Source organism: Chiloscyllium punctatum, chromosome 9, assembly GCF_047496795.1.
Source record: "Chiloscyllium punctatum isolate Juve2018m chromosome 9, sChiPun1.3, whole genome shotgun sequence".
Taxonomy (NCBI): Eukaryota; Metazoa; Chordata; class Chondrichthyes; order Orectolobiformes; family Hemiscylliidae; genus Chiloscyllium; species Chiloscyllium punctatum.
Genome location: NC_092747.1, coordinates 32,702,108 through 32,719,824, shown reverse-complemented (window position 1 = coordinate 32,719,824; position 17,717 = coordinate 32,702,108). Strand labels below are relative to the sequence as shown.

The 17,717-nt window shown below is 40.1% G+C and overlaps 1 protein-coding gene across 1 annotated transcript in view; it reads right to left on the bottom strand.

Moving 5' to 3' along the window:
- Window positions 1-6,772: 6,772 nt before the first annotated feature.
- alg5 (ALG5 dolichyl-phosphate beta-glucosyltransferase) overlaps window positions 6,773-17,717 on the bottom strand; it is a 36,278-nt gene continuing 25,333 nt past the window's right edge. The window contains exons 9-10 of the mRNA XM_072577198.1: window positions 10,904-10,989; window positions 6,773-7,637 (exon numbers count right to left, since the gene is read on the bottom strand). Coding sequence (XP_072433299.1) covers window positions 7,522-7,637; window positions 10,904-10,989 — 202 coding nt within the window. The 3' untranslated portion in view covers window positions 6,773-7,521. The remainder of the gene's footprint in view (window positions 7,638-10,903; window positions 10,990-17,717) is intronic.

The following is a 17,717-nucleotide window of genomic DNA, read 5'->3' as shown; positions in this document are numbered from 1 at the left end:
AAGGCAGGATTGGGATAATCCTTGCTCCAGAAGAATTGCTAGATGGCTGATTAGCTGGTACACTATGCCCATATTAATTTCCTCTCCATTATTTTAATTGTTATTGATAAATTCATTAAAATAGACAAAAAGAGCAAAGAAAAGAATTTCATAGAACACATGAATTTTTTCATTAACAGGGGACATGGATTTTGTTGGCTGGGCCAATATTTATTGCCCAATCCCAATTACCCTTGAGGAGGTGGTGGTAAGCTGCCTTCTTGAACTGCTGTGGACCATTTAGTGTCAATGGATGCCCAATACACTTCAAAAAGCTGAACAAATGGATGATGTATTTCCAAGTCAGGATGGCAAGTGGGGAACTTAAAGGTGATGCTGTTCCCATCTAGTTTATGCTATTCTCTTTCTAGGTGGTAATGGCCATGGGTTTGAAGGTGCTGACTAAGGAGCCTTGGTGAATTTATGAAGCGCATCTTGGAGGTGGTATGCATTGCTGCTGTCTGCACTGGTGGTTGAGAGGTGAATCTTTGTGGATGAGTTGTCAACCAAGTGGGCCGCTTCATCCTAGATTATATCAAGCTTCTTTAGTACTGTTGGAGATTCAGTCATCCAGGCAAGTGTGAGTATTCCATTACACTCCTGATTTGTGGTTTGTAGATGGTTTAGCTTTGGGGAGTCAGGGGGTGAGCTACTTACTGTGTGATTCCTAGTTTCCACAGGAATCTGTTCTTATAGCCACAATATTTATATGTAACTGGAGCAGTTCAGTTTCTGATCAATAGTAAACCCCCATGAAGTTGGGATTCAGAGATGGTGCCGCCAATGCACTGATGGTTAGATTCTCTCTTGTTCCAAATGGTTATTGCCTGATACTTGTGTGGGGTAAGTATTGTTGTATAATAATGGCATATCTAACAGTAATTTTCATCCTTTAATGTTTTACTCTAGGTCTAAAACTGTACAGTTTCTTGACAGTCAGTAGGAGAATTATTGAAGAAATGGAATATAAGGTAACAGCAATAATTACATATTGTTTTGATATGATAGTAATTGTGTCTTCAGACAAAGGAAAAGAAAATTAGGTGAGAATACTTGTGGGAATAATTAAGAAGTTCCACACACTATTTGCACCTAAATTCCTGTCAATCGCACTAAAGTATGCCAAAAATGGTCATTATCTCATCCTGAGGTCTTCATTATCACTGAAGCAAATTTTCTGTCAAATTGGTTCAGAAAAATTGATATTGAGAAACATAAGAACACAGGAAATAAGAGTATGAGAAGGACATTTGGTCTTTGAGTTTGCTCTGTCATTCAATAAGATCATGACCAATATTCTACCTTAACTCTACTTTCTCACATAATGCCAATATTCTGTTAGTATCCATAATCTATCAACCTCTGTTTTCAACAGATGCTAACTCAAATACTCAGCATTCATAACTTCCTTAGGTACTGAATTCAATAGATTCATTACTCTCTAAGTGGAGAAATTTCTCCTCATCTCTCCACTGAATAGACAATCTCATATTCTGGATGTAAATCTTGTTACAGCTTGGCACAAAAATAGACAAAATATCTTGTTATAACCAGGTGAGGAGAGATCAAATTGTCCTCCTCTTTTCCCTCCTCATTTAGAGTCATAGGGATGTACAGCATAGGAACAGATTCTTCAGTCCAACTTGTCCATGCTGACCAGATATCCGAAATTAATCTAGTCCCATTTGCCAGTATTTGGCCCATTTCTCTCTAACCCGTCCTATTCATATACTCATGTAATTATGTAATTCAACCAGCCTCCACCAATTCCTCTGGCAGTCCATTCCATACACACACCACCCTCTGTATGAAAAGGTTTCCCCTTAGGTCCCTTTTAAATATTTCCCCTCTCACCTTAAACCTGGGCCCTCTAGTTTTGGACTCTCCTACCCTGGGAATTCACTCTATTCATGCACCTCATGATTTTATATACTCCTACAAGGTGATCCCTCAGCCTTTGATGCTCCAGGGAAAATAGCCGCAGTCTCTTTGTGTAGCTCAAACCTCTAACCCTAGCCAAAATCCTTGTAAATCTTGTCTGAACCTTTTCAAGTTTCGCAACATCTTTCCTATAGCCGGGAGACCAGAATTGAATGCAGTATTCCAAAAGTGACATAACTAATGTCCTGGACAGCTGCAACATGACCTCTCAACTCCTATACTCAATGCACTGACCAATAAGGGCAAGCGTATCAAACACCTTCTTCACTACCCTGCCTACCAATGACTCCATTTTCAAGGAACCATGGACCTGCACTTCAAGGTCTCTTTGTACCCCAGGGTCTTATGATCCTGTCCTAATTTGTCCTAGCAACATGTCGCACCTTACACTTATGTAGATTAAACTCCATCTCCATTTGTCCACAACACATCTTGTGTAAAATAATAAAAGTACAGTCTGACTTGGATGCACATACACATACACTTGAAATTCACATACCCAAATAGATATTATAGAGTCCAAGAGGTTAGACTTGGCCAAAGTATAGTCCATAAGTATTAGAAGAGGTTTTCACTTTGTACTTGCAGTCTCTGTTGGTGCACAGTGAATCCAATAGTTTGGCTTCTGGTTCTGAGGTGGATCTAAAGCTATAGGGCTTCATAGGAATATAGATAGGTTAAATGAATTGGCAAGAACCTGGCTGATGGGACATATATGGAAAAACGGGATGTGTCCACTTTGACATTAAGAATAGAAAATAAATATTATTTAAGTGGGGAGAAACTGCAGAATGCTTCAGCACAAAGGGATCAAGGTGTCTTTGTACATGGTCCACAAACTAAAACTTAGAAGCAAGTACAGCAAGTTTATTTTATTTTAGCATGGGATGTCGGTGTCACTGACCAGGCCAGCATTCATTACCCATCCCTGCTTGCTCTGGTGAAGGTGGTGACAAACTACCTTGATGAAACACTTCAATTCTTGGGGAGTAGGGAAAGCCACAATGCTTTTAGGAAGGAAGTTCCAAGATTTCGACCCAGTGACATTGAAAGAATGATAATAAAGCTCCAAATTCAGGGTGATGAGTGGTTTGCAGGGATGGTGGGTATCCATGCGCTTATTGTTTTTCTCCTAGGTGGTAGAAGTTACAGTTTAGAAGGTGATGTTGGAAGTGAGTTACTGCAGTGCATTTTGTAGATAGTAAACACAGCAATCACTGTTTGGCAGTAGAAAAGGGACGGAACATTGCAGGGATGAATAAATGCCAATCAAGCGGGATATTTTGTTCTGGATCGTATAAAGCTTCGAGAGTGTACGTGTGCCTTGTACATGATGGAGAGGCATTGGTGAGACAAGAAGCAAGTTACTGATGTTGAGATTTCTTAGCTTCTGACCTGCTCTTGGAGGCAAAGTATTTATATATCTGGTTCAGTTCAATTTCTTGTCAGTGGTAACTAGGATGTTAATAGTCCTGATTCTATGAAGGTGATGTCCTTGAACATCAAGGGGCATTGTTACATTCTCTCTTCTTAGAGATGGTCACTGACTGGTACTTGTGTAATGAGAATGGCATGTGCCACTTATCAGTCCTGGATATTGACTAGGTCTTGCTTTTGACATGAACTGCTTCGGTTTATGAAGTGACACAAATGGTGCTGAATGTTGTACAATAATTGGCAAACAGTGCCTTTTCTGCCCTCCTGATGGAGGGAAGGTCTTTGATGAAACAGTTGAAGATAGTTGGTCTTAGGACACTAAACTGCAACTTCGGAAGTAATGTTCTGGGGCTGACGTGATCGACTTCCAACAACCACAACCATTTCTTTTGTGGTATAACTCCAAACAGCAGAGAGGTTTCCTCTTGATTCCTATTGACTCTAATCTTGTTATGGGTAGTGGGTAGTTGTGGAGAGATGTTTTTCTGACTGGAGTTCTGTGACTAGTGTTGTTTTGCATGGATCAATGCTGGGAGCTCTCTTGTTTGTAATATATATAAAAGATTTTGATAAAATGTATGTGGTTTGATTAGTACATTTGCAGCTGACATGAAAATTGATGGAGTTTTGGATATTGAAGAATGATGTCAAAGGATACAGCAGTTACAAAAGTGAAGGGAGAAAATGACTGATGGAGTTTAATCCAGACAATTTGAAGTGACACATTTTGGGAGGTCAAATGCAAGAGGAAAGTATTCAGTGAATGGCAGGAGCTTTGGGAGCATTGATATACAGAGGGATCTTGGGGTAGAAATCCATACCTCCCTGAAAATGGCTGCAGGTGGTGAAGGCAATAAATAAAGCATATGGCATGCTTGCCTTCATTGGTCAGGACATTGAGTACAAAAGTTGGTTAGTCATGTTGTAGCTATATGTAACTTTAAATCGGCCACATTTAGAGAATTGTGTGCAGTCTTAGTTGCCACGCTATAGGACATATGTGGAGGCTTTGGAAAGGGTGTAAAAGAGGTTTACCAGAATGCTGCCAGTATTGGAGTGTATTAGCTGTAAGGAGAGATTGGACAAACTTCGACTGTTTTCACTAGAATGTTGGAGGGTTGGGGGGGGCGCGACCTGACAGACATACATAAAATAGGCACAGATATGGGGGGTAGCCAGAGTATTTTTCTCAAGGTGTAAATGTCAAATACTAAAGGGATATAGGTTTAAGGTGAAAGGAGGTAGGTATAAAGGAGATAGGTAAGGCAAGTGTTTTTTCTGCAAATAGTGGTAGGTGAGTTTTTAGAAGATTTACAGCTCAGGGCGAGGTTGTGGATGTAGGTTTGCTCGCTGAGCAGGAAGGTTAATTTTTCAGACGCTTCATCACCATACTAGGCAACATGTTCAGTGAGTCTCCAGCCAAAGCACTGCCAATGATTCCTGCTTTCTATTAAAATGTTTGCGTTTCTTTGGGTCAGTGATATCATTTCCTATGGTGATGTCATTTCTTATTCTTTTTCTCGGGGGGTGGTAAATCGGGTCCAAGTCAATGTGTTTGTTGATAGAGTTCCAGTTGGAATTCCTAGAAGCATGGCAATCCAACTGGAACTCTATCACCAAACACATTGACTTGGACTCGATTTACCACCCCCCTGAGAAAAAGAACAAGAAATGACATCATACATTGCCTTGGACAGGAAATGACATTACCAAACAGTTCATTTTAAAAGGGTTTTACACTCAAACACTGAAGTACATAAGACAGGGTATACAGATGCTATTTCAATCACGCCAGCTATCTGCGTTGACTAAAGACTGAATAAAATTTGGGTTTTATAACCTGGAAAGAAAATGTTGACCTTGTAGATATATATAAAAGATAATTTAATATAGAATTCTGGTTTAGTTTTGTAGCCATTAACAGATTAGGATGAAAAAGAGTAAAGGCAACACGGATGTGGTCAGGAGGCTCTTCTTCATGATTGCTCACCTTCAACATTGCGCCTCTTGCTAATTGTTGCTTTTTTTTTACATTTCTTGCAACTGCAAACATTGTTTCTTTAGACATATTAAAGTTCAAATTGAAAATACGAAATTGGCCAGATTTCATGTTAAAATATGTCCATTTCTTGCATTTTGCTTTGAATGTCAACATTACTTTGAAGTATTTACATACTGTATCAGATACTGAACAATACAAGCACTTTGGAAGTAGAGTTTCAGCCAGTAAACCACATGTACATTTTGAAAACAGAAGGTGTGTCAACTTTGTGTAGACATCTGGCTGCCAAATAAGAGTCCGTGGTGTTAGGGGCAAGGTTCTGGCACGGATAGAAGATTGCTTTACTTAAGGGAAAGAGTGGGGATAAAGAAGTCAAGTGGAGTTCCGCAGGGGTCTATGTTGAGACTTCACAACTATTCACATTATACATTAATGATCTGGTTGAAGGAACTGAAGGCATTGGTGCCAAGTTTGCAGATGACACAAAGATAGGTGAAGGCACAGGTAGTTTTGAAGAAGCAGGTAGGTGGTAGACTACTTGGACAGGTTCGGAGAGTGGGCTAAGAAGAGGCAATTGTAATTCAGTGATGGAGAACGAGAGGGAGGAAGAATAGAAACAGAGAGGAGCTTTGGCAATCTGAAGCACAAAGAGACTGGAGAGTCCTAGTTCAGGAATCTCTTAAACTTAACATACAGGTTCAATTGTATTTACCTTCTAACTACCAATGTTAGCATTCATTTCAAGAGGGCCAAAATAGAGAAGCAAAGATGTACTGCTGTAAAAGGGTCTGGTCAGACTGCGTTTGGAAGGATGTGTTAATATTGGAGGGGGTCCAGAAGTGATTCACAAGAATGATCCCAGGGATGAAGGACTTATTATATGAGGAGTGGTTGAGGACACTCTATGTGTACTCGACAGAGTTTATTTGGGGGTGGGAATCTTGTTAAAACTTATAAAATACAGAGATGCCTGGTTGAGTAGATGTGGAGAAAAGGTTTCCACTCTTATGAGACACTAGAACTCAAGGTCACAGCCTCAGAGTGAGGGGTGACCCTTTAGAATACAGACGAGGAGGAATTTCTTTAGCCAGATTATGGCTAAGCTCTGGAACTCACTGCTGCAGAGGACTGGAGGCCAAGTCATTGAGTGCATTTAGCAGAGACAGGTTCTTGATTGGTGAGGGGATCAGGGCTAAGGGGAGATTACAGGAGAATGGGGGTTGAGAAATACATCGGCCATGATCAAATGGCCTAATTCTGCTCTATATCTATGTTGTGTTGCAATTCTTGTATCTGTAGGTATTAAAGCGAGAAACTTAAAATATATATGCATTTGTTAAAAGTACAGAGATAGATGTTTTACAAATGTAACTTTTAATTAAAGTACGTGAATAAAATATTAATTCAAGTTTAAGGACTTCAGATAAGTTCTGGTTTTTCAAATAAAAACTAACTGAATCAACCATTGCAGTAACCCTCCATTAATATAAGTCTCATTATACTGGCTTTCCATCTTAGCCATTGAAAATTGCGCTTAGGAATCAAAACTGCTCCAGAATTAATGATAAAACTGAAGCATCCATATACAAAACAATTGAAAGAAATAAGAACAAACATAATGAGTTAATCATTTACCCCATGTCTCATCAATAACCTGGTATGGCAATTTCCTGCCATCTGACAACCATAAAACACCAAAGAAAGTATTTTTAAGGATAGCCATTAAATACACATCATAAATGTACATTTTGCTAATGTAGTCTCATTTACAGTCTGAGGTAAACCAAAATACTTCCTTGTAATAATATTGTAGACAAAACCAGTAAACCATTACTCAAACATAATCCTTCGGCTGTCTCAATCTGGTCATTCACGACATTTTATCTTCGATTTAACCAAAAATACAACCTAGATAGAAAGTTTTCACTTTATTCACCAGGATGCAATGTAGAAAAGCAAAGAAAATACTGCAATATGTATGCAGAAAGAACAAAATATTTTACCATCCATCATAAAACATTGTGTGTCCACCATGTCCCTTGATTATATTTCAGTAATGATATATGTCCTTTCATCTTCACGAAAAGATACAGTGCAATAATTTAGTTGACTTTTTTGGACATTTCCACATTCCAGGCACCCGTGAGGTAACGTAAGCGAATGAAGAGAAGATCTTTACCCATTTGTAACCAACTCCAGAATGGAACTAACTTTGATCCTACAAGGCAATGTAAAATAAGAGGAATTCACACTAATGCAGCATTTGACCTGCAAAAATATATTGCTACTTTACAAAACACTCAGTAATTTTACAACACAAGACTGTAAAACCGTTAAAAGGTTATTATGAATTTTGTTCACAAAATGTTTATTTATATACATCAGAATAATTTAGTTAAAATAATTTTTATCACTATAAATTGCAACTCGCATCTCTGGAGTTTCAAAAAACATTATGTTTTGTTTTTCCTTTTAGATGTAATCCTGTTCCCGGCCAAGATGACCCAACATCTAACAATGACTGCAGGACTAGGAAAATTATATTTTTCCCCAGTTTGAACACAAATATTCCTAAGTTACATGTGCAAAGCTTCAGATGTAGGACAAAACAACTGACCATCAAAAGGCACTTTCTTTAGACCTACATGTCATTTAAATCTTACACTTGATTATCTTATGGTCAATTAGATTAAGATCAGAAATTTGATTTTCTACTCTTGCAGCAATTCTGACGTTGGAATAGTGCCAGAGCATTAATGGTGCATTTAACTAAATATCTTCAATTTTCTGTCATTAGCCATTTTGTCCAATAGCTATGTTAGCTACATCCATCTTCCACTAGGTTCAAAGTTAGTGGGAAAAGCTGTACCTTGTAGGTCCAAATTGAAGGGTTGTGTGCAACTGAAGAGAAGTGGCTACACATAAGGGAAAATACTATTTCAACCTGAAGTTCAAAACAATTTTATACATACGTCAATCTTCATTAGGGCACAGCTAATAGAAACCAACGGGTTTATCAGTAATGCCACCAAATGGAATGCATAGAAGTACTGCTGCAGTGCTACGTCACTGTGAAATGATCAAGCAGCAGCCACATAAAGATGGCACTGCATATATATTCACAGGGCAGACACAAATGCTAGGAATGCAGGGACGTTCTGCCAGACAGGGAGAATTGAAGATTTTACTCCTTACTGTTTACAATACAAGTAACAGTTCTCATTCTGCCATTTAATTACAGTAGAAACCAGTGTACAAGTCACAATGTCATCCACTTGCGCACACACAAAGGCATACTGGTGCACCTAAGATCCTTGTCACAGGAGACTGAAGTCACTAAGCCTTGCAGATGTAAATGCCTCCTGACGGCCATCGTGAATGGTGGTCTGCATAATGTGGTTAATGCTGGTGTTTGTTTCCACCCTGTGAATAGATGAGTGGTGCCACCTAGAGAACAATTAGCGGTTGCTTGATTGCTTGACATGGCACTACATTGCTCTGTTTGAGTTTACAAACTGAGTGCTCCACCTATCAGTGGCATTACCTATCCCATTCAAAATACCAAATTTAAGACAAAAAAGATATACTTCTGGTGGAGGAAAATAAACAGATTGAGCTGAATATTCAAACTAATGTAACAGTGAGGGTCAGTAACTAAACAGTCAAGTTTTTCAATATTTCAGAATAAGAAAGTTATAGTCTGTCTAGAATTATGTTGATCATTTATCAAGGCAACTCATTGAACATATTGGTGCATAATAAATTGTTTGGACCAGGTCAGACTCTCTCAAAACACTCCAAGAAAGTAGCCTGGATCCTAACTTTGCTAGTTGTTTAAGCAGGTGTAGATGGATATTCCAGGAGAGATGCAGCTGGTCCAACCACTTAGTTTTAAACAAAACAATTTATTTGCAAGGTTACTGAATGAAACACAAACAAAAACGAACAGAATAATAGAATAATTTAACCCTACCCAAAAGACCCAACGGATTATCCCAACTTAAATGATATTATTCCAAATTCCTCCAACAATCCCCATAAACACCCCTTGGCAAAAAGGTGAAATCAAACACAGGGTCTTACAGGAGAGAGAGAGAGAGAGAGAGAGAGAGAGAGAGAGGGGGAGAGGCCAGAGGGACTCAGCATGGGACACCTTCTTCCATGGAGCAGTTTCTTGGACCAGCAGCCTCAAACTGAACTGCCTGTTTCCAGAGAACAGCCAGACTGCTAAAACCAAACCAAACCAGAAAAAAGCTGAGCCACTCCTGTTTCATTGTACAAGTGTTTGTGTTTTAAAAAAACTTGAAAACATTCTCAAGGAGATCAACTCCAGACACTTCGGAGTCTGTGTCTTTACAATCTCCTGGGAAAAAAACAAGGACATGCTAACCTTGTTAAAGGAGCAGCATCATCACAAAACATATACTTGAGTTCTTTACAAGTTTTTTTTTTCAATTAATAGGTAGATGGTATGGGTTTCAATTGCATCATTATTTCATCGAGCAAATAACATAGAACCAATTTCACAAATTTAATAGATGGCTGCATTCATTCCATTGGAGTGCCATACACTTAAACCATCTACGGTTCATTATCTAAGGATATACAAGCATCGGAGGCAGTCCAGAGTAGGTTTCCGAGGCTGATACCAGATATGGAGGGATTGTTTAATGAGAAGAGGTTGAATATATTGGACCTGTACTTGTTGAGATATAGAAGAATGAGAGGTGACCTTATTGAAACGCACAAGATTCTCATGGATATGAAAAGGTAGATGCAGAAAGGTTTTTTCTCCTTGGGTCAGTCTAGGACCAGAGGGAATTCTCTCAGAATAAGCGGTTGCACTATTAAGACAGAGTGCCTTGGCATTCTTCTTAATATGACTTGACAAGGACATTTCATTGCCCCTTTTAGGCTTATTTGTTTCTTTATGTTCTTTCTGCTTCCTTTATATTTTCTAAACCTTACGTATGTTTTTTACTTTTTGACTAACTTTTCAATATTATCATCATCCAGTGTCCCCGAATCTTGACATCCTTATCTTTCATCCTAAAGTTGAACTCTGATCAACTGGCCTTTTGAAGACTCCCACATGGATTTACCCTCAAACAGCCACCCCCAATCTTATTTCTCCAGCTCCTGCCTAATACTGTTGTAATTCACCTTCCCCTTACATGATCCACCTGAAAAAACAAGTATTGCTCACTTCCAAAGCAGATTCTAAACGGATTGCTTGGAGTGGTAAACAAATATCCTTAGATTTTACTTCCACTTTGATACCATTCCCAGATAAAATGCTAAAAACAGGAGCAAAAACCCAGTAATTTCCAAATTAGTGCATGAATGTTACACAGTTAAGCATAAACCACAGCTGCATTTATGGCGTGGCTTAAGTAATGAAACGATATAGCTTCATGCTTATGACCCAGTTGCTAGAAGTGATCCCATGTCCTTGCTTTTTCTTCTCTGGTGTAAATAACTTACCCTCTATTTCTGTCCATTGCACAGCAACTTCGGCAACTGGAATCTTTAAACACTGGGCAATGTAGAGGAGTTCCACATCAAAAGCCCTAAAATGCAAAAACAAAAAGGTTGTGAAAACATTTTTAAGTTCACTGTTTAGGAATTTAAGAAGGAGCACTTTCACAGAATACGCAAAAGGAAATAGTTAAAAATGGGACAATACCATATTTCCAATTTTTCTGCCCCAATTCCTCTTTGCTACCTATCCACCATTTTAAGGCCAAGCAAAATGTTTGCAGGTCTATCTACACAAGTCATGTACAGTCCGTCAGAGAAAATCAGTCACAATATTTCAATTCTCTTCATGTTTGCTCTCCCCCAACAGATGAAGTAATTGCTGCTGTATTTAATCAGACTGAAAAGACAGTATTCCCAGGCACTTACTTAATGAAACAGTCAGTTCACAGGATTGATGAAAGAAAAATGTTGTGTGAAGGGAACAGCAGTTTCTACAGAGGATGTGCTAAGTGTGGTAAATAAGTTAGTTATTAATAGCTATGGAAGCAGATTTATACTTGCATAAAAAGTTGTGTGTAAATGTATGTTCTGTCATTTTTTCATTTAACAATACCATTTGATTAAACACGAAAACTGATCTAATTTCTCTTTCTAATGTGTTGTTTGGAACCCAATCTTTGACACTGTTTCTCCTATTGTACCAGAATACATTTGATGTGCTCCATTTGTTTCTTTGATTAGATGTTGCCTATTGCTATTCAGTTTTTAATTTTTCCTTCAATTTGATATAGACAAGCTCACATTTGGACTAGGTAGATGGTAGCTTTGTTATCCAGGCTAAAAGGCTACAGAATTGAGCTACTCACAGTGTGGTATATCAAATAACTATAAATTATTCTGTGAGATTACAAAGTATTGGCAACACAGTTAAAAGCTACTTGGACGAACAGGATAGTGTCTGTGATTATGCTCCAGTTTATGCTTCAAAAAGAACCTGCAAAGCCTTCCTTAATAACATTTGGGGGCTATTGCCAAACAGCTGTCTCACAAACTAGTCAAGCAAGAGCCTGATGCAACCATACTCACAAGAATCATATTTAACAGACAATGCCCCAGTCACCATCATCACCATCCCTGTATATGTCCTTTCCCACCAGCAGGACAGACCCAACAGAGGCGACAGCACAGTGGTATGCAGTCAGGAGGGAGTTGCCCTGGGGGTCCTCAACATGGCTTCAAGTTAAACATGGGCAAGGAAACCTCGCGATTACCACATACTGCCCTCCTTTGGCTGATCAGTAATCTTGCATGTTGGACAACACTTGAAGGAAGCACTGACTATTGAAAGGGCACAAAATGTACTCTGGGTGGCAGATTTCAATGTCCACTACCAACAATGGCTTGGCAGCAACACTACTGATCAAGCTGGTTGGATCCTAAAAGACACAGCTGCTAGACTGAGTCTGTGGCAGATGGTGAAGGAACCAGAGAAAAATGTACTTGACATATTCTTTACCAATCTGCCAGCTGCAGATGCATCTTTCCATGACAGTATCAGTAAGAATGATGGCTGCACAATCTTTGTAGAGACCAAGTTACATCTGCACAATAAGAATACTCTCTATTATGTTGTGCGGCACTGCAACCATACTAAATGGGACAAAGTTTGAATAGATCAAGCAACCCTCCCAAGATTGGGCATCCGTGAAACACTGGGGGTCATCAGCAGCAGGAGAATTGTACTCCAGCACAATCTCAACCTCATGGCCCAGTAGATCCCCACTCAACCATTACCAGCAAGCCAGGGAATCAACCCTGGGTTCAATGGAGAGTGCAGGAGGGCATGTCAGGAGCAGCACCAGGCATATCTAAAAATGAGACATCATCCTGGTGAAGCTACCAAACATGCATGCCAAACAGCATAAGCAGCAAGTAATAGACAGAGCTAAGTGATCCCACTACTAACAGGTCAGATCTAAACTCTGCAGTCCTGAATATAAATAAGAAAAAGAGCTACAGATGCTGGAAATCAGAAACAAAAACACAAATTGCTGGAAAAGCTCAGCAGACCTGGCAGCATCTGTGGAGAGAAATTAGAGTTAATGTTTCAGGTCCTGAGACCCTTCCTCTGAGCTTTCTGCTCAGCAATAAATCGCTTAGTGACTCTCAGATTAGGCTCGCCAGGGCCAGTCAGCTCCTAACTCAGTACAGACTTGGTTCAAACATGGATGAAACAGCTGAATTCCAGAGATGAGGTAAAAGTGACAGTCCTTGACATCATTGCTGCATTCAACCAATTGCGGCATCAAATAGTCCTAGCAAAAAATGGGCATCTGGAAACAAATTCTCTGCTGGTTGGAATCATACTTAGCACCTGGGAAGATGGCTGTGGTTGTTCAAGGTCAGTCATCTCAGCCCCAGGACATCTATGCAAGAGTTCCTCAGGATAGTGCCCTCAACTCAACCATCTTCAGTTGCTTCATCAATGACACTTTGTCCAGGATAAGGTCACAAGGGGGACGTTCACTGAGGATTGCACAAAGTGCTATTTGCAGTTCCTCTGATACTGAGCAGTCCATGTTCAAATGCAACAAGATCTGGATTGGGGTGACAAGTGCCAAGTAACATTTGCACCATACAAATGCCAGGCAATGACCATCACCAATAAGAGGCAATCTAACCACCACCCTTTGACATTCAAAAGGTGTTACCTTCACTGAAGCCCCAACACCCTGGGGGTTACCCTTGAACAGAAACTCAACTGAACTCATCATAAACACAGTAGCAACAAGAGCAGGTCAGAGGTTAGGAATACAGTCGCAAATACTGGGACGGCACGGTAGCTCAATGGTTGGTACTGCTGCCTCACAGCGCCAGGGATCCAGGTTTGAATCCAGCCTCAGGCAACTGTTTGTGTGGAGTTTGCACATTCTTCCCGTTCTGCATGGTTTTCCCCGGGTGCTCTGGTTTCTTTCCACATTCAGGTGAATTAGCCACACTAAATTGCCCATTGTGTTCAGGGATATGTAGGTTAAGTGCATTAGTGTGGGCGGCACGGTGGCACAGTGGTTAGCACTGTTGCCTCGCAGCGCCGGAGATCCGGGTTCAATTCCCGCCTCAGGCGACTGACTGTGTGGAGTTTGCACGTTCTCCCCGTGTCTGCGTGGGTTTCCTCCGGGTGCTCCGGTTTCCTCCCACAGTCCAAAGATGTGCAGGTCAGGTGAATTGGCCATGCTAAATTGCCCGTAGTGTTAGGTCAGGGGTAGATGTAGATGTAGGGGTATGGGTGGGTTACGCTTCGGCGGGCGCAGTGTGTAGTTGTTGGGCCGAAGGGCCTGTTTCCACACTGTAAGTAATCTAATCTAATCTAATCTAGTCACGAGTTAGTGTAGAGTAATAGGGGAATGGGTCTGGTTGGGATACTCTTTGGAGGGTTGGTGTGGACTTGCTAGGCCGAAGGACCTGTTTCCACACTATGGGGATTCTATGAGTAACTCACCTCTGAACTCCCCAAAGCCTGTTAGATTAGATTAGATTCGATTACTTAGTGTGGAAACAGGCCCTGTGGCCCAACAAGTCCACACCGACCCGCCGAAGCGCAACCCACCCCCCTACATTCCACCCCTTCACCTACGGGCAATTTAGCATGGCCAATTCACCTAACCTGCACATTTTTTTTGGACTGTGGGAGGAAACCAGAGCACCTCGAGGAAACCCACGCAGACACGAGGAAAATGTGCAAACTCCACACAGTCAGTCGCCTGAGGCGGGAATTGAACCCGGGTCTCTGGCGCTGTGAGGCAGCAGTGCTAACCACAGTGCCACCGTGCCGCCCAATCTACAAGGCGCAATTGTTAACAATCTACAAGGTACAAGGTCAGGAATGTAACAGAATACTCCCCACCTGCCTGGCTGGATGCAGCTCCAATAACATTCAAGAAAACTTAACACCATCCAGAATAAAGCAGCCTGCTTGACTGGCACCACACAAATAAGCACCCACTCCCTCCAGCAAAGAAATTCACCAAAGATCCTTAGACAGCAACTTACAAACCCATGACCACTTCCATGTAGAAGGATAAGGGCAGCAAATAAGTTCACCTCCAAGCCAAACAGCATCTTGACTTGGAAATACATCTCTGTTACTTCACTGTCACTGAACCAAAATGCTAGAATTCACTCTCTCAGGACATTGTGGGTCAATTTACAGCACGTGGACTGCAGTGGTTCAAAAGAGCAGCTCATCACCACCTTCTTAGGAATGCACAATAAATACAGGCCAGCCCACAATCTTTGAGAGAATTTTTAAAAACTCCCATCTCTCACAATCTAGCCCAATATGCTACTTTCCCTTTCTGTAGTGTGCATTTATCTAGCTTCCTTTGACTGTAACAAAGCTGACTGCCTCAAACTACCCTCTCTATTAGTAAGTTGTATATTCTAACTACACTCTTGGTAAAGAAGTGCCACCTGAATTCACTGCTGAAATTATTATATTTCAGTCCCTAGCTTGGATCATGCCTGAAAACAAACATTTTGTTTGCATCAGTTAATTAATTTGATACCTCTACAAAATGTTTCTGATGGAGAGCACTGTATAATACAAGACATTTTCTTAAGAAAAAACTTTGAATCAGATAAAATGAATTCGATTCCAAATATAAAATGTTCCAAAGCATACTTTTGTAAAAGTACAATTTTCCACTGTGCATGCTATAAGGTCCTGGTGACTATCTTGAACTGCAGAAAAATGTGCCACAAAATGAAACATCACAAAATATCTATGAAACTACTGTGATCTCCTGTGCTCTATTATTTGTGCATTACTGGATTTTTAAATGGTCTCACAGCAATATATGAGATAATAAATAAATACATCGACAATACACAGAATTATCATTTGTGTTAAATTATGGAACTTGCATTGATGGTTGCAGGCTCCCTTCACCTTTCTCAAATCGGAGTTCTGAAAATTGTGATAACAGTTTGGCGAAGTATCAAGGGGAAAGTGACAGGTAGTTCTGGTATAATGTGTATTTCGGCAGTACAATTTGGCTATAATGTCACTGAAGAATAGGGAACAGTATTTTGGCAATAGCACAATTCTTTTGTGATCGAGTTTTAAAATTTGCACTATTATGCAAAATCTCATTAAAATTCCATTACTGACAATGTGAGTAAAATGCCCACAATAAGCCACAGGTTTAATCATGTCATTACAACTCAGTGGATATATTGCACTACTGGAACTGGACAACTTACTATTTTCAATCTGCTGAAATTCAGGTAGACAAAATCAAATTCATGCAGCAGTTAAAATGTTCATTTTTCACAATTATGTTAATTCTTGAATCGGACAGTCTGAATTGGAACGGAACACAATAAATCAGGTTTTTCAGGGGTGGGGGGGGGGGGTTATCATGGCATTAGTTAGATTGCCTCCTAAGCATATGTGAGCTCACAAAACACCACCCCCATATAGTTACAGAATGAGATTTGATAACGGGGCAATGAGGGAAACAGGTCACTTTGGACCTCAATCAACTAGGCCACTAACAAGCGTACTTCCATAGTTATTGAGATTTAAGGGGGAAAACACAGAAAGGACTGAGAGACAGATAACTAAATCTGATGAAACAAAAGTGAAATTAGGCACATAAAGAAAAATTGAGAGGCAAAGAAACCATTGAAAGACAGCAAGTGAAAATAGGATTTTTTTGATATTACAACTTTTAAAATCTTCTGAAATCTCAAAAGTGATGAAGTAAAACTCTCCAGTTGTAATCATTACCATTTGATTCCAGAGCACTAGGATTGGCAGCCATTAACACTTATCACATTGTTAAAATTATGCTTATAATGTCAACATGAAGTGGTGGAGGTGGGTACAATTACAACATTTAAAATGCATCTGTTTGGGTATATGAATAGGAAGAGTTTAGAGGGATATGGGCCAAATGCTGGCAAATGGGCCTTCATCAGATTGATGGTTGATGAGCATGGATGAGTTAGACTGAAGGGTCTGTTTCCATGCTGCATGACTCTATGTAGCTTTCTGTGACAAGTTTAATGAACAAAATGGAGAAATGTTCTTAACAGGAAGATCAAATACAAGCTGTGATGGTTATAAAGCTCACAGGAGAGGGTTGCAACTCAAAGCAACATTTGATGCTCTGCATGCATTCACCCACTTGCTTCTTGTCTGAAGTTGCTGCAGCAATCATCCAGATTGAATTGCAAGTACTATTTGCCTTTGATCATTTGGAGAACAAATGTGCCCCTCTGCTCTTAGTCAAGTTGCCATGTGGGACTTTTCATAAAGTCATAAATGATGTTTTGATTTTTCTTTCTGAAGCACAATTGTTTAGCCAAATCAAAGGACATTTTCCAGTGGAGAATTGTCTGATGTCTATTCTGTTGGTAATGAAAACTAATTGCAAACTTACATTGGTACAAATTCCTCTACTTCTTACATGAATACATTAGTTCACTCTTGATGTTTACTCACAGGATTTTAAAATTCATTCATGAGAGGTGGGCATCGTTGGCTGAGCAAACATTTATTGCCTGTCCCTAGTTGCCGTTGAGAAGGTGCTGATGAGCTGCCTTCGTAAACTGCTGCAGGCCACTTGATGTAGGTATACCCACAATGCCATTAGGGAGAGTTCCAGGATTTTGACCCAGTAACACTGAAAAAACAGCGATATATTTCATAGTTAGGATAGTGAGTGACTTGGACAGTAAATTGCAGCCGGTGATGTTCCAATCAGCTGCCCTTGTCATGGGTGTGGATGGTGCAGTTCTAAGGAGCCTCTGT